Source organism: Amphiura filiformis, chromosome 17, assembly GCF_039555335.1.
Source record: "Amphiura filiformis chromosome 17, Afil_fr2py, whole genome shotgun sequence".
In the NCBI taxonomy this organism is placed as follows: Eukaryota; Metazoa; Echinodermata; class Ophiuroidea; order Amphilepidida; family Amphiuridae; genus Amphiura; species Amphiura filiformis.
In genome coordinates, this window is record NC_092644.1 from 25,331,735 (window position 1) to 25,356,271 (window position 24,537).

At 36.0% G+C, this 24,537-nt stretch overlaps 1 protein-coding gene across 1 annotated transcript; it reads left to right on the forward strand.

Moving 5' to 3' along the window:
• The first annotated feature begins 12,872 nt into the window (after positions 1–12,872).
• LOC140137532 (E3 ubiquitin-protein ligase TRIM45-like) lies at positions 12,873–20,713 on the forward strand. Its single transcript, XM_072159247.1, has 3 exons — positions 12,873–12,962; positions 13,205–13,258; positions 15,793–20,713. Exon 3 carries the CDS (start codon positions 16,068–16,070, stop codon positions 17,982–17,984), a length of 1,917 nt encoding a protein of 638 aa, XP_072015348.1. The 5' UTR covers positions 12,873–12,962; positions 13,205–13,258; positions 15,793–16,067; the 3' UTR covers positions 17,985–20,713.
• Positions 20,714–24,537: the final 3,824 nt, after the last annotated feature.

Here is a 24,537-nt window from a genome sequence, read left to right on the forward strand (position 1 = left end):
TTCGGAATAGAGAACCTTTCTATTTTCGGAATTGAGAACCTGTTTGTGTTTTGGGAATTTTCGAATAGAGAACCTTCGTAATAGAGAACCGTTTTTTGAATGGCGAACCTTAAATTACATTCGAATAGCGAATGGTAAAATTACACGTTCGGAAAAGCGAACCTTCGGAATAGCGAATCTTCGGAATGGCGGACCTTCGCAATAGCGAGAGGACCCGTTGTGTTCACTATAATAGTGGGCCCTTTGAATGTGCTGCATCTTTATGGAAAAATAATATCAAATAGAATTCAATTTATGGCTTTGCTTGCCTGTACACATCTTTTATTATGCAACAAAGTTCTTAAGAATTTTAATAGTTTGAAATTTTTGGAATTACCATTTTTCCAGAATATTGCAGTTAAGTGTAGATGTATTGCTTAAGCAATAGTTAAAGGTGCTTGACCAGATCACTAAAATCATCTTCAACTTTCTCCCATGAAAATTGAGATTTGGGTATCAGTAGAAAGCTTGTATTTTTCTCATTACCGTGGTGAAATTTTAGGCCCAAATTCTGTTTAATTTGGATGTTATGAACAAAAAGTGGCTAATTACCACAAAAATGTGGTTACCACACTTTCGATTCCCACAGTCTTCTATGGGACAGCAAAATACACATTTTTGCGGATAGTATGAATACCACTGGGGCGATTTCACTCAAAATTTGGAATGACTGTTTTGGCGATGGGCCTCAATGTAAAGTAGGAAACACCATGTGCAAAAATCAGAACATGCACCTTTACAAGGGTTTTTTTTTTCAAGTAGGAGATACATGTAACATCCACTATTGCAAATATCAAAGGAGTCTAAAATTTAAACAGTTGTGTTAATGTGTGAAGCAAAATGTACAGAATTTTCTTATTTTGTGGTGTTTACACATTATTGTTGCTGCTTTCTAGCATGATGGAGCTTGCATCTGTTTGGTATACTATGAGAGAATTTTTAGAATTTAAGGTTGTTCAGATGCCAAACCAGTGACTGCACTGCATAATAACAAAGCTATACCTGTAACATATGCATGGACACTGGACAGATATATTTGTGCGAACTGTGAACTAATATTTCATTCCACTGACTGTGCCCTTTGGCACTGTTGAATGTCTTTTTCTGAACATAATGTGACATTTTGTATTGAGTGTACAAAAGTTGAACTTACAGGTGACATGAAACTTTTGGAAAATGAATTTTGTTAAAACTTTCAGATAAAGTCAGTTTTCATCTAATTATAAATGTCTCATTCAAAGTGAAAAAAAAAATTGCAAACTTGTAACTTGCTTTGAAGTAATAACAGAACATTATGCTTATGTTATTTTCCATATCAAAAAGATACAGTTGTCTACTGGCAAATGTTCCCCATTTTGACTGTTAAAATGCAAACCCATCATATGAGTGGCGACTCCGAGGCATTGACGTCAATGAGGTGTGAAGCTCATTGTTACCAGTTAGTTAGTCCCCACTTGAGATGGTAAGCAAAGCCCATACTTGTATAACCTTTCTATTGATAATGGCAATATTTTCTCAATATTCCCTTCAACAATAAAAAGGATAATGTGGATAGATGATTTTCATGGCTGTTACTATAAAAAGCAGTTATATGTGCCAGCCAACAACTGCATCGTTTTGATGCGGACAGTTCAGTCAGCTACCTGCACAACCGATTCTTTTGTTCTGCAAGGCTCACTCAGTCATTTAATGAGGCAATACAAACGATCGAAATTGGTATTGAAATGAGAAAAATTTTGAGTACACCTTTTCAGTGTAAAAATTGTTTTCTCAGCCAAATGAAAAGCAATAATTTTCATTTTTTCAGTAAATGGCTGGAAAAACTATAATGCTTGATTCTGATTTTTTTTTTTTAATCCTGGTGTTAAACTTAGGCCTGAAATTCAGTCATTTAGTGTAAGATATTCGATTTTTATAGGCTTCAGCTCGGCCCGCGAGCTTTTTCTTGGATCAACCTTTTAGCTTTTCAAAGTAATATAGTTCGCTTCGCTAATGAAGGATTTTCCCAACTTTCTAAAGCACATCACCGTGAGCTATATATCATAGTTTTGTCAGAATTTCCGCTTTGATTTCACCATCTTTCACTGTCGGCTGAAAAAATGTCTAAATCAACACGTGAAATCTAAAGGCTAGTACTAGCATTGTGGATCGATATCCCTGGGTTTAATATGAATACCGGCATGGCTATAGTGTTGCCAGAACTTCAATATAGCAAAGAAATTCCCAGACCTATAGCGCTCCTACTGATCATGTTTAACCAGAACACCCAATAGGGGATTTAATCGCTGGTCGGGCAATTTGCTTTCAATGAAAAATTGACCTGGATAACAACAAAGGAAATATCGACTATTTCTGATGGTTGCTCTCGAGATAAAAGTACTCACCATTGCCTACTTTTACTTAGTTTGACATTTTCGGAGACTGAATGGAAAAAGGGTAAAACAAAAAGCGGAAATTCTGACAAAACTATAACATATAGACCCACACGATGTGCTTTACAGAGGTGGGAAATATCTTTCTTTAGCAAACTATGTTAGTTTGAGACGCTAAAACATGAATTCGTAAAAAGCTCGCAGGCGAATTCAAGGCCTATAAAAATCAAAAATATCACACTAAAAGACACAATTTCATTCTTAATTTTAACACCAGGATAAAAAAAAAAATGTATATCCAAGCACCAAGTTTTTAACTGACATTACTGAAGAAAAAAAAAAATATTGCTTTATATTTGACCGAGAAAATTAATTTCATAGCAAAAAGGTGTATCTCTGAACTGTGCTGATTTTTACATGTATCGATCGACTTTTAGCGCGACTAAGCATTTCTAAAGAATTGGTTGTCCAGGCGGCAGACTGAGTTATCATTTTGTTTAAAGTGTGGTGGCCACACTTTCTCATTTTCAAGCAGTGTTTTGGCGCGGGGGTGTTTTGGATGATTTCTCCTAACATACATGAGATTTTTGCACCCATTTCACCACAGAATTTTAATAAAACTCAACATTTTGTTACCAAAATCACAATATGTTTAAAAAACCCAAAAACAAAAAACAAACAGAAAACAAACCAACAACAAGAAGTGTGGGGATGATGTTGTGAATCATGTCAAGCAACTTCATTTCTTCAAATGGATTGGCTGTAGACCTCAAGAGTGTGTGTATTAACTCTGATAAATTTAGCTGAAATAAAATTGAAATTTGAATGTCACTTCAATTTGAATGAAACTTGAAAGTTCTTATTGCAATATAAATAGCTGGCTTTATTAACATAATCATTTGCAATTAGCAATTGAGAAAAAGTGCAAAATTGGAGGAAAGTGTACAAAAGTTTGACCTTATAGTTATTTGTTCAAATTGGGCTATTCCATTTGAAATCCACACTCCCCTGTATAAGATTGTGGAATTCCATCCAAATTGTCAGTTTAAGTCATTACAGATCCAACAAAATCCAAACTTTATCAATTTGAAATCCATACTTTCCCGGTGGAATTCAAATGTTCCCAACTTTTTTTTTTAATTCAAAGATACTTTATTCATAGGGCATCGTCCGGAATGCAGGTAAATGTGAAAATTGCACAGTGTTCAACTGGAAGTTCAGATTGAGATGACACATGAGGATATTTCCATCTAGACTCTGTGTATCTCAACTAGAATTGAGGTACAAATAACATCAAGAGGGGGATTTCAAATGGAATAGTCCATTGTCTTGCCTGTTGAAGAATGTTTATTAACAAGGATAAAAATAAGCTGAAGTAAAATTGTAATTTGTATCACTAATTTGTTGAAACTTGGAAGTACTTACTACTTAAGAGGCCCATGATCAATGTTATTGAGGCAATACTCCCGAGATGGCCACTCAGAATGTGTAAAACAGATACCCTTTCCCGCATGGATTTCTCAATGCCCAAAAGTGACGACACATTAATTATGAGATGGCCCCCGTTGGGAGTATTGCCTCAATAAAATTGATCGTGTATGGCCCACTTTAGTTTATAATGTATATTAACTGTTAAATTGTATCCAAAGTTGCTTTGTATTAATTGCCCTTGTTCTGATCAGTCTCAACTTACTATCTGGTAAAAAAATATTTCTTGAAGTCATGCATAGCATTTTCTACTATAAGTATTGAACAGAAGTTATGATCGTTTGTTCAATATTTATGGATTATTTGTCTAAATGCACCTATGGACATTCCAATCACCCATTACAATTATTGATGGGATTAGAAGTTGACAGTTGAACATAAGTCACAATATTATTCATATTTTAAATTAGGATTTCTCTTTTATGAGCCTTTCGGTCAGAATTATTGCACCTGTACACATCTTTTGTGGAGATTATCACCATTCCGCATAATTGTGCTTGATGAAGGCCAAGTAAAACAAAAAGTTTGTCTCAGCTTTCCTTATGGCTTGGTGACAACTGGACGCACGTCCTCTCGTCTTTTGGGTGGAAGGTGGTCATGGAGGTCGTAGAGAAGTCATCAGAAAGACTTGCAAAAGGCGTTCCAATGAAAGACGCAGAGGACGTGCGCCGGTTGTGACTGAGCCTTTAGTCAAAAACCCTAAGCGCTATGAATTTTTTTTAGTAAAAAGGCAAATAAAAATAAAAACACAAAATCCTGGAAAATAAGAGCGATGCGCTCAAAATCTGATTTCTAAAGCTATGCGTGCAGGAAGCTGTAACAAACTGTTTTGTTGTTGTTTTTACCTAATCATTCTAAAACTTTTAATTATAATAAAAGTAAAAATACTTCAGTTGTAATCATTTTAAGTAATTTGCTGTTATGACTCAGTGGAGGAGGGTTTTTGACTAGAAGTACATTGACTATTCTTAAGTACTTGAGAAAGTTACTGAAATCTTATTGCAATGGTTTTCCAGCAGTGAGGTATTAGACAAATAACACTGTTACAGCTTACTATGGACTATGAATTTAAATTTAACAATAAGAATTGTTTTCAGCCTCTGCCATGCATTGTTTCATATGCAACACGCAATACCATTATCTTTGTCATTGAGTCACTCGGCTTTCACTTAGTGGTTTTAACGGAGTACACAACAGCACCTTCCCAAATCAGCCATAAGGTTCACTTCTATAGTCAGCTTTTTTGGGGTCAAGAGTGTTAGGTCCACTTTTCAGGCTGTCTAACCCCTAAATACAATTCTCATGTCACGCTCTTGGGTTCCGCTCAAAAGAAATGTAGCGCCTGTGTTATACTGAGACGAATGCATGGCAGCAGCTACATTTATTCTCTGACCTAAGGACATTACTTCTGAAGAGTTTAATTGGCAATGAAATACACATTGTACTCATCAGCAATATAAATTAACTGTGTGTCTGATTATTTTCAGTGTCGTGTGGAAATAGTTATGGCATGTTTCACAGTATTTTACCCACTTTTGGGAACTTCTGTCCAAGAAGTAACATTAGCAGTCATCTTCATCATAAATTATTGTTTTTATCAGAAATTAATGTACAAAGTCAGTAATTGGATATTAAACTACATGTCAATGTATCACAGAAAGTGGTGTTCAACACACTGTCCTTCTGTCAGATAAAATTAAATCCCTAGTACATGTAGAATATATTGCTAAGGGTAATATTTTTTGGACAGAACTTTCCCATACTCTGTCCAAAAATAGTAACATTACCAACACATTTGAACCTAGAAACACTTTTTAAAGATAGAATTCAAAACAACACAGTTTTTTTTTTATTTCTTGATTACAAGTATCAAATCAATCAATTTATAGTTTTTCTCTACAATAAAACAATGCCTTTTGGTAACATTCATGTGAAACATGCCTTATACCCTTCATTATAGGTATATAGATAGGCTGCAAATCACAAAATGGATGCAAACATCCACCTTTTGTGCACCTTCAAGTCGCTCTATTTTGAAACCTCCAAAATGGGTCCTCGAGCCAACATCCAAAACCCCTGTGAGTCCTCCGGTGAACATCCAAAGGTGTCAATAGTTAATTGATGCCCTAAAGGGTTATCCATAACACCTCTTGAGGTGTCATTTGACACCCTTGCAAATGGGTCCTGAGGCGAACATCTAAAGGTGTCAAGAGCAAATGGACACCCTAAAAGGTTAATCATTACACCTCTAGAGGTGTCATTTGACACCCTTAAAAATGGGTCCTCAGGTGATCATCCAAAGGTGTCAAGAGCAAATAGACACCCTTAAGGTGTCATGCCACACTCCAAAGGTGTCACTGTGACACCTTTGGATGTTCGCCTGAGGACCCAAATCTGAACACCCCTTGTGGTGTCAAATGACACCCTTTTTTTTTTTCAGTGTAGTAACCAAGAGTATACTTTTACAATGGTTACCGAAATCATAACATCCCTAGCATGTAATAAGATGGTTATGAGCATTTCTCATACCAATGTATATATTATATGTGAAAAGTCACAATGAAAGGTACCTCTTGTCGGTTGCTACTTGCGTCTCTTTTTTCCACATTGCAAGGAGCAAAATCAATCGATATCAGACCATCATAATTGGCAGTCAATTTAAATAATCCCCAAGTCAACAAGGGTTCAGGAATGTCCTTCCATTGTTAACGGTTGTCTAATATGTGTACCTACACAAATTACAAAACTTTGTTGTCCACCACTTGAGCAGGGTTTATCCAAAGCAAATATCAGAGCTATATAATAATCCTATAGACATCCTAGCTATCCTATTATCCTATCCAACAATAGGATTATTTAAAAGGTGTATGACGGGCATTACCAAAATGAGCTATATGTAGAAACCGACAAGAGGTACCTTTCGTTGTGACTCATCACATATTGTTTTTCCTCCCTATTTATGTCTGTATTTCTATTTTACAATTACTGTCTCTGGCCTGGTTTGATCAGTTTATGTCACATTTGAAATTGACAATTATAATCTATGTATATACAGGGGTACTAAATAAATCTATATCAATTGGCATGCCTTATGTCCATAATACCAAATAATATTATATTTACATAATGAAATCATTGATGTGTTAATCATTTGGAAGTAAAATGAGTTATTTTTAACTAATATTAACAGACAAAAGAAAAACTTAATTTATAATCATGTCACACTTGTAAAACGCTTATGTGACTAAGCTAGGGGCCAGTGACCTAGATGACTGAGTAGAATTTTTTGGTTATGTTTCCTGAAAAAATGTTATTGGGGAATTTTTTTCAAAACTGAGCATTTTCGCCCAAATTGGACCTCACAGATGGATGTATAAAGTCTTTGCCATTCCAAATATGTATACTTTTATATACTTTAGACCAACAATTTAGCAATTATGAGGCTCAATTAATTTCCATGGTTCATTCTCACTTTTTTATACAGACGATAAATTTCAATGTTTGTAAATTTGGAAATAAAGTATACTAATATTTACGAGTACATGTTGTCTAAAGATATGTCATTCTGAGAATTCAATATCCAAACAACAAAACAAAAAATTCCCCACTTCTTTGCAGCTCATTTACTGTGTAAATAAGCATCAACCATTATACAAGTTGCAAACAGCACAATCAAAGTTGGTTTTTATTATTTTATTTATTGATGACACACATTGACTGCCATCGCCACTCATTTTAGGTGAATGGAATATGCTAGGCTATGCAATCTCATGCATCGTTATCTGTTTGAATTTGCAACTTTTCAAATTGCACCAAATTTTGTCAAGTCATTAATTATTACTCGATCATTCCAATTTGTTTTAACACAGTAAGTGTAGTATCATACTGCAGTAAACCAAATTCTTTTGACGTTCATATCTAAGGCCCCAAAAGAAGTGTGCATCTGCCCCCCCCAATGATTTTGCTATTATTTTGTGGACTTTTTGATGATTTTGCTGGATAATGTTTACAAAATAAGGAAACAAACAAACAATGAAAGGAGACAAAAGTATTTTTTTTTCTTTTCAGATATTGCTTTTATCCAAATGTACTCAACATTAGACCACACAAACAAGTACAAATGTTTTTATGGAGGTATTTATTTCACTAAAATCATGTTAATTAGTAATTTTCTCAAAATTGACAAAAGTGTGTGAATAAAAATAAATAAATAAATAAATAGGCATAAATAAATAAATAGGCATAAATAAATAAATAAACAAACAAACATATTACATTCAACAACTCTTCCTATACCTTTGTACAGGAGCCAGCCGTTGTTAAACCGTGATGAACCCACACTTTTACTGTAGCGTATGGCGCTAACGCGAAGCGAGACTACGCGTTACGCCGAGAGCGCCAGTAAAATTCGTCATGCCTGGAACCTTTGTGCGTATGCCAGCTTACAAGTTGAATTCAGTATTTATTTTTCAGGTAGCGGCTAAACTTTGCCGTTTTATTCTGTACTTTTATTGCTGATATCAAAAGAGAAATCATCGAAGTTTTTGTACGGCTGAGTGGCAATGATTAACTGACATTCCTCGTAAAATAATCGTGAATTATACGATATTTAGCTTCTTTTCGTTGTTGAAAGGATTCAATCATATTTCACGTTGTTCATCACCGTTTAACAACTTCGCGTCCGTAGCGTCTGCGTGGTTTACTTAAGCCGGGCAGCCCTCGCCAAGTAAACCACGCAGACGACGCGCCGCATCGTTGTTAAACGGTGATGAACAACGGTGAAACATGATTGAATCCCTAAATATATATTTTAAATATTTCAACCACTAATAAATAAATAAATAAATAAATAAATAAATAAATAAATAAATAAATAAATAAATAAATAAATAAATAAATAAATAAATAAATAAATAAATAAATAAATAAATAAATAAATAAATAAATAAAGTAAATGAAAAATAAAATTCAAATTTCACATTATAAATTAACACTGTTACAAAATTCCATACCCCTTGAAATTGTCCAGTAATCCAAGTATACGAACATGACCTTCAACTCTTAACCCTAAGACATGTACACTGTAGCTGCACAATACTGCATTCAGCAAACAACCTTTGTATAGCTTCCGGCTTTTCTGTGTGTCATGAGAAAGGGGATTTCCCATGACGTTCTATTGAGCTTGTTGAGTCCTGATAAAGATGAGTGTGACACGATATACTTAATTATTTTCACCTATTTCAATATTTTCTGATACCTTGAAAGCAATTTTGTCAAACCTGTATTGAGTAAGCAGACTTGTAGAGAAGTAGAAGCTGCTGAAGATACCAATTAAAGTAAGTATATTTCATGTACAGGCTATAGCAATGATCAATGTTTTCAATCTATGACAAAGATACAAAGCACTTTTTATGCTATTGTTATTTTCTGGTTGCTTTCTTTCATGTTATTTTGACCAATATCTTAAGAACTGCAACACATGAAAACCTGAAAAACTGGTATAAAATATAAATGTCATACAAATATAGCTCCACAATAATTTTGCTTGATATAAATGTGTTAACCTCATAGACCAATGTGAATAGTGTATCCTACACACATTTCATGCCATTCATTGCAAATATTTTGTTCTTTTGCCAAGTTTGCAATGTTTGAGTCCTATGTCTGCACATCTCACACTGTTTGTCACTTGGGCTGTGCACCAGCCAGAATTTAGTTTATATGTTGCGGGATATGTTGTTTAAATCATTTTTCGACCTGATGTGGCAGTGATCCATTAATGCGTTGAGGCAGCCGTTTCACAGGTGCATCTATGTGGCATCTTTAAGTGTGTGCGTTTGTACGCTGGCGCTTTGAGCGAACACTAGTGATATGAAGTGAAATGAGCACTGACGTCACTGCCACATAGGGGTAGAAAATGGTATAGTTTAATTTAACACTTTGGGTTGGTTAACTGCACTGATCACTCTTTCCTGTGTTTGCAATCTTGGCAATTCAAGAATAATTTTGCACACTTGTGAAAATGTTATTGCTTTCTACGTTGGAGCATATCTATGGGAGTGTTCAGAAATACCTTGGTGGGGGAACATGAAGAGGTCTCCCTGCACCTTGTAAACTAGGCACATACCTCCTAAAAGGGACCCGTGGAACTACAGTGGAAAATCTTTACTCATCACAATTACGACTTCCTCAATTCACTAGCAGTTTGCTGTAGTTATATGTAGCCAAGTTGCATTCGTTTTTCACAAGAAACATTGAGTGCACTGGTTCAATCCCCACTGATTCTGATTTCCCTCCCCAATATATGTTGGTTTGCCTAAGCTTCCATTTTTTTACTTAATTATTTCTCCCTCTTGCCTGCATATTTCACTTCTGAGTATCAAATAATATTATTTGTAATATATCTCACATTATGTTATAAATGCCAAGCTAGGGTGATACATTTAGGCACTATGCTTAATGTAAAATTCTAATACTGCAAACATTCTGGTTTTTTTTCTCCAAAGTTACATACAGTTCATCAGACGTTTCAATATCGGAGGTGGTGCTTTGAACATATATTTATAAATACCAATCATATAATATCAGGTATGTCATGTAGTTTGAATGCATTATTAATTAATGTGGCATGTTAGTACTGAAATTGCAAAGTACTGGTATGGGTCACAACCACTAAAAACGAGCAATTCAGACTTTCAAAAATGGAAAAAATAAAATGTTATTCTAGTCATGTTTACACATATAAAATCAGAGATAACACTTCGAATTCTGACCCAGACAAATATGAGCACGTAATATTGTGAACTTTATTATTTATGGCACTTACAAGTAACCTAGCGAAATTTACTGCTGTAAGCGCATTACTAATGATCGGTTTGCACTATTTGAAATGGATGTTTGAATTGTGCTTCCTTCAACCCAAAAGACTTATTTCACCCTTACCATTGGTATCCTATGACATTTACAAGTAAACTAGCAAAATTTACTGCTGTAACATACGTTACAACTGGTTCGTTAAATTCAGCAGTGTTTTTGTCAGGGAGGGAAGCGCATTACTAATGATCGGTTTTCACTATTTAAAATGGATGTTTGAACTTGCTTCTTTCAACCCATTAGACTTATTTCACCCTTACCATTGGCATCCTGGAGTGAGAGTGAATTTGAATACAGGAGATGTGGAATAAGTAATCTAAATATCCATCTTACATAATTTAGACTATTATCTGGTACTTTAGAGAATCTTATGCAGGTATTGGATCAAAAAGTTTCTTGTTTAATGTGTTTGACATATACCACCAAATAATTTCCATAATAAATAAATGTAAATAAATGTAGATATTTATATAGCGCTTTATGCCGTAAACAGCCTCAAAGCGCTTTACATTTATTCCGCCGTTATTAGAATATGTCGGAACCACGTTTGCTGCCTACAAATGGTGCAGGGTTCATCAGTACAATGACTGTGACTACCCCTAACAGCTTCCCATTGCACCTGGGTGGGGTGAGGCAAGCGAGACAAAGCGCCTTGCCCAAGGGCGCAACACGGTGACGGGGCAGGGACTCGAACCCACGCACGTCAAGCAAGATCTCAGATTATGGGTCCAAGGCCGTAACCACTGAGCCACCGTGGCCTCCCTAATGGTTCCTCATATTGCACTATGTCACTGTTAAGAATGGTAACGTATGTTACGTAACGTATGTTACAAATCGTTTACATACTCATAGAACTTAAAAATTAAAATTTTATACATTGCTAGCCGTGCGAGGGGCGCTAGACGGACTAAAAATGACATGCAGGCGGGGTGTGATGTGATTTTCTTATATTTGATCATGGTCATACAAATACTGGTAATGTATGTTTCAGTAACGGATGTTTCATTTAAACTTCTAAAATGTCCACATGTTCTGTTAATGATAGCAGTGCAACAAAATTATTTCACTTTTATCAGGGTATCACGTGCTAATGTTTACTACCTACCAGGTGTATATTCTACCGTTTGAATTTCAGATAAATGGTAACGTAGGTTACTTTCCTTAACCATACGGTCATAGATTATGGTACTTTGTCTTGCTTTTCTCTAAAACGGATACCCACATTACATTTTCAGTCATAAATTTAATTTCCACGCTATTAATTTGACATTATAAAGGCAAAACATGATACCTGAATTGATAAAAAGATTATTATCAATGTAACATAGGTTACACAGAGTATTGCGACAAATTTCAATTGTAAATAAATCATCTTTTACAATTTAGGGATGGTTGTTTCCTTTTTTTCCTTGTAGGAATACACTATTAATTACATTTTAATACTATTTCAAGGCATATTCATTGCGTTCCTTTTGAGCACATTACACAAATATGTGAAGTTCGTGATTTGCGACATAGGGGTTTTGACTGCTCAGCCAACTTCGAAACATCGCTACTTCCAAAATAATACGATTTGAATGATCAAATTTTCAGATATTATAGCCTGTTATGTGTTAAAGATATTCCATGATCATTTCTTTATATTACGATCCACATTGGTACAATATATTAAGTTGAATGGTTGCGGCAGGATTTTTGTCGAATTGCTCATTTTTAGTGGTTTTGACCCGTATATGGTTTCAATTCAAGGGAAATTGGGCAATACTTTAAAATATCTACCACTATACCACGCTAATCAGATCAGGGTTAGGCTAATTAGGATTCGGTTCTTGGGTTAGGTTTATTGTTATCATTAAGGTTATGATTAAAGTTTCTCACATTTCTTGCAAAAAAAAAGTGATCTGTGGATCACCTGCTTTCACATTTCATATTTTGGGTACCGGTATTACATGTGATTTTTCGAACAATATGTGTGACCTAAAAAAAAAGAATCAACAATTACTAACAATGACAGCAAATACCCAAGGATCACTCCTCTGAAGTTGCACATCATATTTTGTGAATAAATTCCTGACTGAGTTTCATCTCTCATTGTTATTACAGTACAACTAATCCCAAGATTCAGTGTGACATCTCAACAAGACTACAGCAACATCTAACCTGACAGAAAGCATTCAAATTTCTTCACAAGTAAGTCTGTCATTATTTACTGATTTCCTTATAAGTTATTATCAGGTGTATGTCCAGGTTTTAGGCAAAAATCATGAAAAATTTGCTTATTTTGGACACTTTTTTAAACACTCAACACTCCAATCTCCAATGTTTTTAGGCATGCTCTGATCATGATAAACACAGATATTATAAATCTCAAATAGAATCCAGGAACAAGATAAGAGACTGAAGAGTTTTGTCATTGTTTGATTTGATTTCAGATGAGAAATGCGGTTCATATTTCAAGTCATGAGAAACACAGGACTTCCGGAACTGTTAGTACAATAATTACATTACATTTCACAATCACACTCCGATAATTTTGCCGGGTAATTTTGTTTATCATATATTAATACTAACTTTTGTAAATGGTGCCACAACAACACGCCCTGCGTTTCAGTGGAATCCTCATTATTTTCACCATATTATACGATGTTTGTAAAAGTGTGTTTATATTGTAATTATTTGTTTGGATGAAATTTGATGAAATAAAACTGAACTGAACTGATGCCAAGTAAAAAACAAGAACTATAAAACCTGAGACGAATATTCGTCTCAGTATAAAACAATCCTCTCAACAATCAATAATGATTCGTTAATATCAATTAAATGGTTGCATCAGGCTTCCCGTTAGTGTGCGTTATTGCGTCCAGACGCGTATTTTACAAATTTGGACGCAAATTCACATGGCTAATCAAGTATTTTAAGTCCATGTCACATGCATTTGGACGAGACAAAACTTCAAATTTTATCATTAATTGATGATAAAAATAAGAAATTTTAATTCTTTTATATTTTTAAGATAATAAAAGCCCCAAAATTTTGACCCACCTGCTGAGAATTGAAGTAAATTCTGCAATATTTGTAAATGCAACGTCAGGAAATCGTGCACTTTTTGCATGCTTTCCGAACGATCGCTGTACAGCTGTTTGATCACATGGCCTGGGGAAGTCCCGATTGATTTGTTTACAAGCAAGCACGTGCCGCTAACGTGCGGTGTTTATTTAATTATTTATCACAACCTGACAATATTCAATTTATAATATTTTAAGTTTATTTTCTCATAAATAATCTAGGTTTCCTTTATTACTATTATTATTACGATGAATAAAAGCAATTTTAAAGACAAAATCCAAATGATAACCCTTTTTCAGTATTATTTGTGGCAGCGCGTGTTTTAGTTTTTGTAGCATCAACAACACGTTAATTTAAAAATAAAAATGCGGAAGTGAAAGTACGAACGAAAATTGCTCAAGATTGAGTGACTTTGCTCATATTTTTGCACCTGTTTTGACCACGTTTCGGACCAAAACTGACACAGAAATGAGAAAAATTATCATAGCGAATGGAGATGGAATATCACGGCGAAAATGCACTTTTATTTTTTTTTAACAATCAACATTTGATGAGGTGTAGACCCGGGGTACGTGTGTATTGTCATAATCGTGAATTTCAGATGGACGCACAAAAATCTGTCTGGACGCAAGTTTTTGCAACCTTGTCAGCAAACTTGCGTCATTACGGACGCACATTTTTAAAACCTTAACGGGAACCCTGGGTTGCATGTATTATAATATGCTGTAATTGGTAATGAAAACTGTCAATTAAACCAATAAATACTTTTTTTTACTGAAAATTCTTCAAAGTCAAAAAACATATAATAAATATAATTATATCTGTAAAAAAAACAAGAACTATAAAACCTGACATGATTATTCGTCTCAGTATAAAACAATCCTCTCAACAATCAATAATGATTCGTTAATATCAATTAAATGGTTGCATGTATTATAATAGGCTGTACCGTATTCATTCTAATAAGCGCCCAGGGCGTTTAACAAAGTCATTTTGGGTGGGCGCTTATTTTTTACCTGGTTTACCTAATTTTTTTGTTAGGGGCATGTATTAGAGACAAATTTATGTATGTTATAAATGGGTCCTGAGACGTTCTAGTAGTTTTTTGATGTAGAAAATGTATTGGAAGTTTACACAGGACTTCTAGTCCTCCAGCTATTTCACTGTATCAACGCTCTATCCGTCACTTCAACATTGATGGTACCCTTTAGCAAATTGAAAATACCCTGGGTGGGCGCTTATTGGGGCATGGGCGCTTATTGGAATGAATACGGTAATTGGTAATGAAAATTGTCAATCAAACCTACATGTATAAATACTGAAAATTCTTCAAAGTCAAAAAAGCAAATAAAAAAAGCGCAGTGACATGATCTGATCCAATCAGACCCAAGTCGGCAAACATGAAATTGAAATACAGTCAAAAATGTGACCATCCACCATGAAGTGGTAGTAAAGTCGGCTCTAGATCATTTTCTGTCTGTTTATGAAAGAATGCACTTTCAGCTTTACAATGACACCTCAACCAGCTTCATTGGACATCTAGAAGTGAAGGTATGGTTCATCAAAGGTCAAATTCCCAATATATTTTACATAGAAATCCAATGCTGTTTTTGATTGTATCTCAAAATGGAAAATGCCGACTTTATGACCAGTTTGTGGTGGATGGGCACAAATAAGGACCAAAAACACAATAAAACCATAAGAAAATTAACAAACTATAGTTCACAAACTTACAACCAGGTATGCTAATGATGGGGTGTGGGTATTTCAGCATCAGCAAATGTACAGAAGTTAGAAAGGGTAATACCTAAATTGTCCAAATTTCCAACTTTGAGTGGATCATGTCACATATTCTAAATGGAATACCAAAAGACTATGATTCTGATATGTGTATGTCTACATGCAAAACAATATATTATAGTCTAAGATTCTCTTTTCATCTTTTTAATTTCAGATTCTGCTTCCTGACAACACTCCTAACAACACCTACAGACTTCCGTATTTTATATTTAGTAAACACAGAAGATAAAAATTGTATAAAGTAACTTAGCAGGGCCTGAAGAGAAATTCTAAAAGTAGTATTTATTTTTTCTTAGAGCAAGAGTATAAAAGTAGTTTGAGCAGCTTAAAGCAGGAGTATTACAGTATAAGGGTAGCTTGAGCAACATCTTCCTTATAGAGTGTTATTTTACTTGGGATATAAGCAGATAAATTAAAACATTATCTACAATGGCATGTAGCAAGCCCAGTTATGATGAAATAGAGGAGAACAGTCTGACCACCTGTAGTATATGTTTGGAAGAGATGGAGAACCCCAAAGCACTTCCATGCCTCCATTCCTTCTGCTTGAAATGCCTCAAAGGAGTAGCACATCCTCCTGGTAGTTTCATCTGTCCTCTCTGCCAAGAAAAAAATCCTTTGCCACCTGCTGGAGTAGATGGCTTCAGAGACAACTTCTTCATCAATCAAATGAAAGAGAGAAAAGCCATCTTCACGATTGGCCAGGTCATAATGCCATGTACAAGTTGTGGTACTACTGATCGACAGGTTGCAGCACGTTGTGTTGACTGTAATGGTTTCCTTTGTCAACAATGCGTTCATTCACATGAGACATTAGCACCACTCAAAGTCCACACAGTCTTCACCCTGGATGAGTTAAGATCAGGTACAGTTGATATGAGCAAGGTAATGAAAGAGGAGTGTTGCCAAAAGCATAAGGATCAAGTCTTGAGATGGTACTGTAAAACCTGTGGTATACCTATCTGTCGAGACTGCACAGTGATGGAGCATAGACACCCAGAACATGATTATGTTACAATAGAAAGTGCTACTGAAGGTCAACTGGCAGAAATCAAGGTACTGGTAGCGAATTGTAAAGGGTTATCTCACCAGATAGATGAAGCCATCACAAAAACACAACAAGTCAAAAGCAAACTGGAGAAATCTGCTGTTGAAGCTCAAAAGCAACTGGATGAAGCACAGAAAGCATTTCTGAAAGCTGTGAAGGAGAATTATACAGCAAACACAAATAAGCTTGCCGAAATAAAGACAAACCAAAGTGAGAAAATTGATGATGCCACAAAGTCACTTCAGAATTTACAGTCCAAGCTGACCAATGCCATGGATGTAGCTAACCAGGTTATCCAGACAGGTTCCAAGCATGATGTAGCTTCAAATTATTCTACTTTATGTAAGACTCTCACTCAGCTACAGGAGGTAAAACCAACTGGTATCAGCAAAAGCTTTGGTGTTGTTCAATTCAAACCAAGTCAGAAGGGTAGTGTGGAAGGTGTGAATCTTGGCACTGTATCACCACAAGGTCTGAATCCTAGGGACAGAAATGGAAAATGGGTTCTAGAGAAAGAAATTGGCAAGGAAGGGCAGGGAAGGATCAAAGGTGGATCTGGTGTTGCTGTTGATCCAAATACAAGAGATATCTTCATAGCAGATTATTCTGACCAGGATATTAAAGTATTTGACTTGGATGGGAATTACAAACGCGTGCTTCAGGGTAATCTTTTTAATGCTTATGATGTTGCTGTGAGTGCCAATGGGTTTCATTTCATCACTGACCAAACTGCTTGTGTGAAAGTCTTCAGTCCAGATGGTACATATCTGAAGCAATTTCCTGTCATATCTCCGAAGGGCAAATCATCTGATACTGATGGCTCACTGCATGGTCTCACTATAGATAGTGATGGGAATCTGTTGGTAGGCAACTGCATTTATAATAAGAATTACATCAGCAAACACAAGCAAGATGGCACACATATTTCGTCAATCAATATCAGCATGCAACCTTGGTTCATAGGATTGACTAGACAAGGTAAAATCCTCATTACAGGTGAGTCACATATGCAAATAGTAGATCACACTGGCAAATTACTACGCAAAATCAATAAACCAAAGGATGCCAAATCATGGCAGCCATATAGTTCTTGCTGCAGTAATGATGGTATCATCTATGTCAGCAGCTATGGTTTAGAAGCCCAAGGTGGTATCTACAGCTTTACAGAGGATGGGGGATATCTAGGATGTGTTACAACTGATGTGACTCTAGCACATGGAATTGCACTGATAGACGATGACAGGTTGGTGGTTGTACAGTATAAACATCCAGCCAAGATCTTCTACTATGTAGAATGAATGTAGCAAGCCTAATCAATCAGTAACATGAGTGCTTGATGCATATTGTACTGTACATCACTTTTTACAATACAATTACACATAGGAATCATGTTGATTATTGTAATTGCAACACATGCATACACCCGACCCTCACTCCACACCACACCTGTAAACAAGGACTCAGTATTGGCCAATGGAAGACTTTTTTTTATTACTATCTACACCTGAAACTCTGTGCCAAACCATGGACTTGCTTCAAGTTTTACGATCCAACCAACACCTGACCCTCTACCAGCAAATGAGACATGTTCTTATCTGCATTTTTACATTTTTTTGCAAAATGCTGGCTAGGGAATCGAACCAAGGATGTCCATTTGGTTTCCCCTGTTAGTGTATTCTGGTCAATGCCCTTGGTTGAAGACAATATTTTAATAAAGTTTTCCATAAATGAAAACCAATAATGTTGGCACGGCACCTCAATGTAACTCAATCCTGGTGACAAAGGTTGCCACACCATTAATTTGCCATCATCCTTCCCCACTCCCCTATTGCAATGTTGATTTGGACAACATCGTCATCATTTCTTCATTACAGTCTCCCAGCAATGAAAAATGGAGGATGGGGAAGGGGAGAGTGCATTTGCAACTATTATACAAAGATAATGCAGAACTAATCACATACTTAGCTCTGGCAACTGCATGCTTTTAACACCAATGATGCAGGTGTGGCAACAAATTTCCGTCATCGATTGTAATCACAATCGAGCAACTCAAGACCAGTAGTTTTCACTACTTTCCCTCAAAGCATGTTGTATCTGTAGAATATCTGATGAAATTCAGAATTCAAAATGTCATGGTCACAGTATACTGAGTGAATCGTGTTGCAAAATTCTGCATTTTTATCATGCAACTTGCAATTCAATGTAGGTCGGAAGCAGAAGTGTCAAAAGTTAAGATTTGGTCATTTGGTAATATCTTACGATTTATAGCTACAGACAAAAATATTCTGACTCTAGTTAGGCCTATACACAAAAGAAATATTCTAATTCTTTTATTTTATAATATTTGCCGTTTTCAGCAACTAAGTTGTATCTCATGAAGCATAAGTCCATTTTGCATGTGGTTTTCAAGAAATTGTAGACTATTGAATGGGCAAGATATTAAATGAAATAGAAATATGAAGACTGGTTTTGCTTTGAGGAGGCAAGAGCAGATCCATTGGGGGAGGCAAAGGGTTCCAACGCTCCCTAAATTGACAAAATTCATGCCAAATTTTCACTTAAATATGAAAACTGGTTTTGCTTTGGGAAAAAGAACTGAATTTGCTTAATCCCATCACACTTGTATGATAACAAACCTGGCGCAAACCTGACTACAACAGTGCTAATATTGTTTTTAAGATATTGGCAAAAATAGTGTTCAAATTCTTTTGTTTTATATTGTTTTCAGCCACTGATACATGGCTCATAACTCGGTAACCAGATTTCCAATTTTGATGGGGTTTACATCAAAAAGTAGCATTTGTAAACTGCCAGAAAATGATGTAAAAAACTTCTAATTGAAAATTGCCGACATGTGACTCATTCCCCATGATCATGTCACATATGATCAATATGACTGCTAAAAAGATTTTTTCTCACTCTCACTTCAAACTTTTTAATTTAGAAATATAAGGCATACTGTTTTGGCACAGGAAGTAGATGCTACAATTGTGGACCTCAAAACACTGGAGCCTAAAGTGGACATTATCAGTTCTGGTTGTAAACAAACACTATTTCTAAATGTTATAATTAATTATTTTTTAAAAGTAAGTAAGAATTGTTACAGAAAGATATTCCAACAGTAAATTAAATGAGACAATTAAAATTCTTACCTGAATGTGGTTCCCAGGAGAAAAAGAGACATGAAAAAGAAAAAGAAAATGTGCAAGACATGTTTGTATAAATCTAACATATTTAAGCAGTTATATCCAATATTGGGGGAAGGGGGAGGGGAGAGGGACCTGCCCCTCTCCAAAACAATAAGGTGTTTTGGTGCAGCCAAATATTGGCCCAAAATTGTGTTTCAGGTCACTTATCTTTTTATGGCACCAAACCCTGGCTGTGATCCAGTTTAGGTGTCATCTGCCAAAGGTATAATAAATTCAACAGATTCTCTTCCTGTGATTGGAGAAATTTTAGATATGTATCATTGCCCATTTTGATCTATATAATACTCAATGTGTTATTTCTCAATGTGATTTATTGTATCTGCAACTTTGTTGAGTACATTATTAGAAATAGAATCAATTTGGCTGTACATTATTATACTCTGATACTGTTGTGACACAAAACTTTGGTTCACCTCAGGGGTGTAACCAGAAATTAACTAGCCCAGGGCTCAGAGTACATGGGGAGAGGCTGCAAGTTGAAGTGAGCCCAAAATAAATTGATTAAGCATCATTTTTCAGGAAACCAAAATGTTAATCATGCAGAACTTCATTGCACACACACATACACAAGGGTGATTTGTTGGCACTCTTGCGGTTCTACCACGATAAAACATTCACATCACTGCCAAGCTTGAGGTGAATCAAATAGTCATGGCACATAAATGATCATGAAGACTTCATTCATTTTCACTAAATATTTTAATCATAGATCCTGGAAGGGTCTATGTTTTAATACAGATGATTGGCTACATATATTTGTGTAACAATTGAATTGTAATGTTTGTAAATTGTGAATAAAGTACATATTAATTCATGAGCATGTGTTGTATAAAGCAATTCTGTCATTCTGAGAATTTAATATTTGTCCACTTCCAGTTCAGTTATAACAATAAAATCAAAAGTAACCGCAATATGATAACTTGATCCACATACCAATGGCCAGACCTGGAAATTAGCCCTATTGCATTGCAGTTTGAACCTCAATATATGCCTATTGCACCCCACTTTAGAAATATGGTGCAATATTGTGACCTGGGGGGGGTACTTAAGTTTGGTTTTGGTAGGGACCTGCCGCATAAAATTTGAAAGTGGACCCATAAATATACCAATTTTTCAAGAAATTTGGACCCATTGATATACCAAAAGTCAAAATTTTCGGCCAAATTTTCCCAGAATTTTGGGAAAATTTTGAACATTTTGGCTAGATTAAGGAAAAATTGGGCTATTTTCCGAAAAAAATGGAGAAAATTTTGAAAAAGGACCCATTCATATACCAAAATAGGCTTTGAAAAAGGGGTCATTGATATACCAAAAGGCTGAAAATGCTACCCATGTTTGCGTGCACGTCCCAGTATGGTCATTTGTACTGAGTACCCCCGATTGTGACATAGCTTTTTCACATTCTGCTGCCACATGAAGCCCAAATAAGCCCTATCGCATTTTGCATTAGGGCTATTTCACGTTAAGTGTGCACTTTTCAAAATGGTGCTTCAGCATTTCTGGTTACCTGAATTTGGAACATTATATAATGTGGGTGATTTTATTAGATGGGTGTTATGGAGTAGCAGCTACAGGAGCATTTTCATTAAATTCTGACAACTTTTTATATCAGATTTTTGCATTTACATGCATTTTCAACACATTTCTGGAGTCCCACTTCATATTTTGAATGTCTTGTGAATGATTTCTTAGGAATATAAATAAGCCTCCTTTGTAGCTATTGCTTTGGTAACAAAGTATGAAGCATACACAATGCAATGCAAGTTATTTGGCATAAATTGGTCCAGTATTGCGAAAATTATGACCATTTTGTAATTATGTAGATTCTATGTTAAACAAAAAAGCGATGTCCTCTCCAAAACAAGTACTATCAAAATTGAAACTAAATTGGTAGTTCCTGCCAAAACTTGCATCTGTAGAATCTTCAGGGTGTTCCGCAATCATAAAACAGGACAATTAGTTCTGAGGATATTTGTATGAAATATAACAACCTGCCAGTTTTGGTGTCTTGATTCCGTGTTAAAAGTGTGTCCTCTTCAGAACAGGGGTAAATCGGCAATTGACACAAAATCAAGGGTAAATGTTTCACTTTATTTCAACAAAATTAACCTTCTCCTTCCCTCTAACAAGACAAGGCATTAGTTTTTAATCACAATACTCAAACTAGAAGGCTATATATTTGTACACAAATACGGCTATACCCGCATGTTATCGGTGTACCCAAACTTACAGTCCTTATTTGCTGAGGACTTAAATAAAGAAAGTGTAAAAAAAATCGCCCAATTGGGCAGAAAATGTGTAAAAAGTGAAAGTCCAAGTCACAAGCTTTAATTGAATGTAGGTTGCACTGTCGTAGCACTTAAAATAAAGAAATAGTAAAAAGTCCCCCTCCAGCGGACTCGTCCCTCTTACTCTCCATAGGTTGCTGTCGTCAGTCTCTCTAGTCTTACTCACAGCGAGGCTATACAATATGATTAGGGGAAACTATTCCAGAGGGAGTATGTAAATGAAACGGAACAGCCAATTCAGAGGGAGTATGTAAATTAAACGGAACAGCCTTTTTTGGGGCCATTTCAGAGGGCGATGTAAATTAAATGGAACAGCCAATGGGTATGTAATTTAACTGAACAGCCTTAACGCTTCACGCTGGTATTTCCAATTATGATATAATACGGTCTGTCTCTGTTTAGTCCCACGTGTGGGGGTGGATGGGTGCGTGCGTGGGTGTTAGTAACAATATAATTCTCAGGTGCTATCTGTGTACAAATTGCTGAGGACTTAAAATATAGAAATTGTAAAAAGTCGTAAAAAAAAAGTGTAAAAACCAAGTCACAAGCTTTAATTTAATGCAGGTTGCACTCTCGTAGCACTTAAAAAAAAGAACTTGTAAAAAGTCCCCTGCCAGGGGAGTTGTCTCTCCATAGATTGCTGTTGTCAGTCTCTCTTATGATTAGGGTAAACTATTCCAGAGGGAGTATGTAAATTAAACGGAACAGCCATGTCAGAGGGAGTATTTAAATTAAACGGAACAGCCTATTTTGGGACCATTTCAGAGGAGTGCGAAATTAAATAGAACAGCCAATGGGTATGTAATTTAACTGGAGCAGCCTTAACGCTTCACGCTGGTATTTCCAATCATTATATTAATAATTATAATACGGATATGTCTGTTTAGTCCTACATGTGTAGGGGGGGTATGGGTGTTAATAACAATATAATTCTCAGGTGCTACTGTGTACAAATTCTGAGCCCGGAAGCTGCTTGATTTGATGAGAAACGGCCGGCCCTTTGTTTTAACATTTGGGGCCATGGGGCCCATAATATTGACTTATGAGGCCCATGGACATATGTTGAAGTTTAATTCTCTAGTGCTATCAGTAGACTCAAGCTGGGCACTGTAGCTGCTTTATTTACTGAGTAACGGCCGGCCCTATGTTTTAGCGTTTGGGGCCCTGGGGCCCATATAATGTAATATATGGGGCTCACATGTACATATAACAATGTGATTTTCAGGTGCAATCTGTGTACTAACTCTGAGCCCTAAAGCTGCTTTATTTACAGAGTAACGGCCGCCCTTTGTTTTAACATGTGGGGCCCTGGGGCCCATATTATGTGACATATGGGGTTATACATACATTTGACAATATAATACTAAAGACCTATCTGTGTACCAAATCTGAACCCTGTAGCTACTTTATTTGCTGAGAAACGGCCGGCCCTTTGTTTTAACATTTTGGCCCCTGGGGCCCCTAGCCTTGTACATCTGGGGCCAAAATGGGCAAAAGGCACATCTAAAACTTAGGGCCCATACATATGCCATGTATGAGCCCTAGTGATCTTGTACTTTTGGAGCTAGGCTTGTCAATCTGTTGCACCATATTGTAACATTTGGGCCCCTGGGGCCCATAATATATAACATATGGGGCTCTTGTATATTTGTATATATAGAGTGCCCCTAGGGCTATCAGTGTACCAACTCAGGGCCCTGAGGCTGCTTCATTTGATGAGAAACGGCATGCTTTGTATTTTCACATTTGGGCCCCTGGGGCCCGTGACCTTTGACCTCTGGGGCCAAGATGGGCAAAAGGCACTTCTGACGGGGTAGGGCCCATAAGTGTACCACATATGGGCCCCAGGGCCTTTGTAGTTTTAGCGCTAGCCTTGACAGAATGATGTGTTGATGGAGGAGGAGAAGGAGGAGAAGAAGGAGAAACCACAGGATGGGAAGATACCCTGCATGCTATTGCATGCGGGTATAAGTAGCCAATATCTGATGATATCATGTTGTTAAACAGAATGTCCTCTCCAGAACAACCAAAAACTGTGGTCCGTAACAGCTCACAAAAAGCATGTACTTTTATTTCAAGTGAATGTTTCATCTAGATATTGACAACACATCTAAAGTGAACATTTGTAGTCAGAAACATCTATTTTCAAGATATGTTTTGATGGTGAAAGTGTTGATTTCATGCCTCACCAAATAGCTGTGACCTGTGTCTGGATTTACAGGAGCCTTCATTAAAAGTAAAATACAAGAGATGGTATGTTTTCTAGCAGTATTTGTGTGTAATAACATCTGATGAAAACTTTTAGACTGATGAAGATAAGTATGCTGCTTGAATATCAGTGAAAAAAAGTGCAA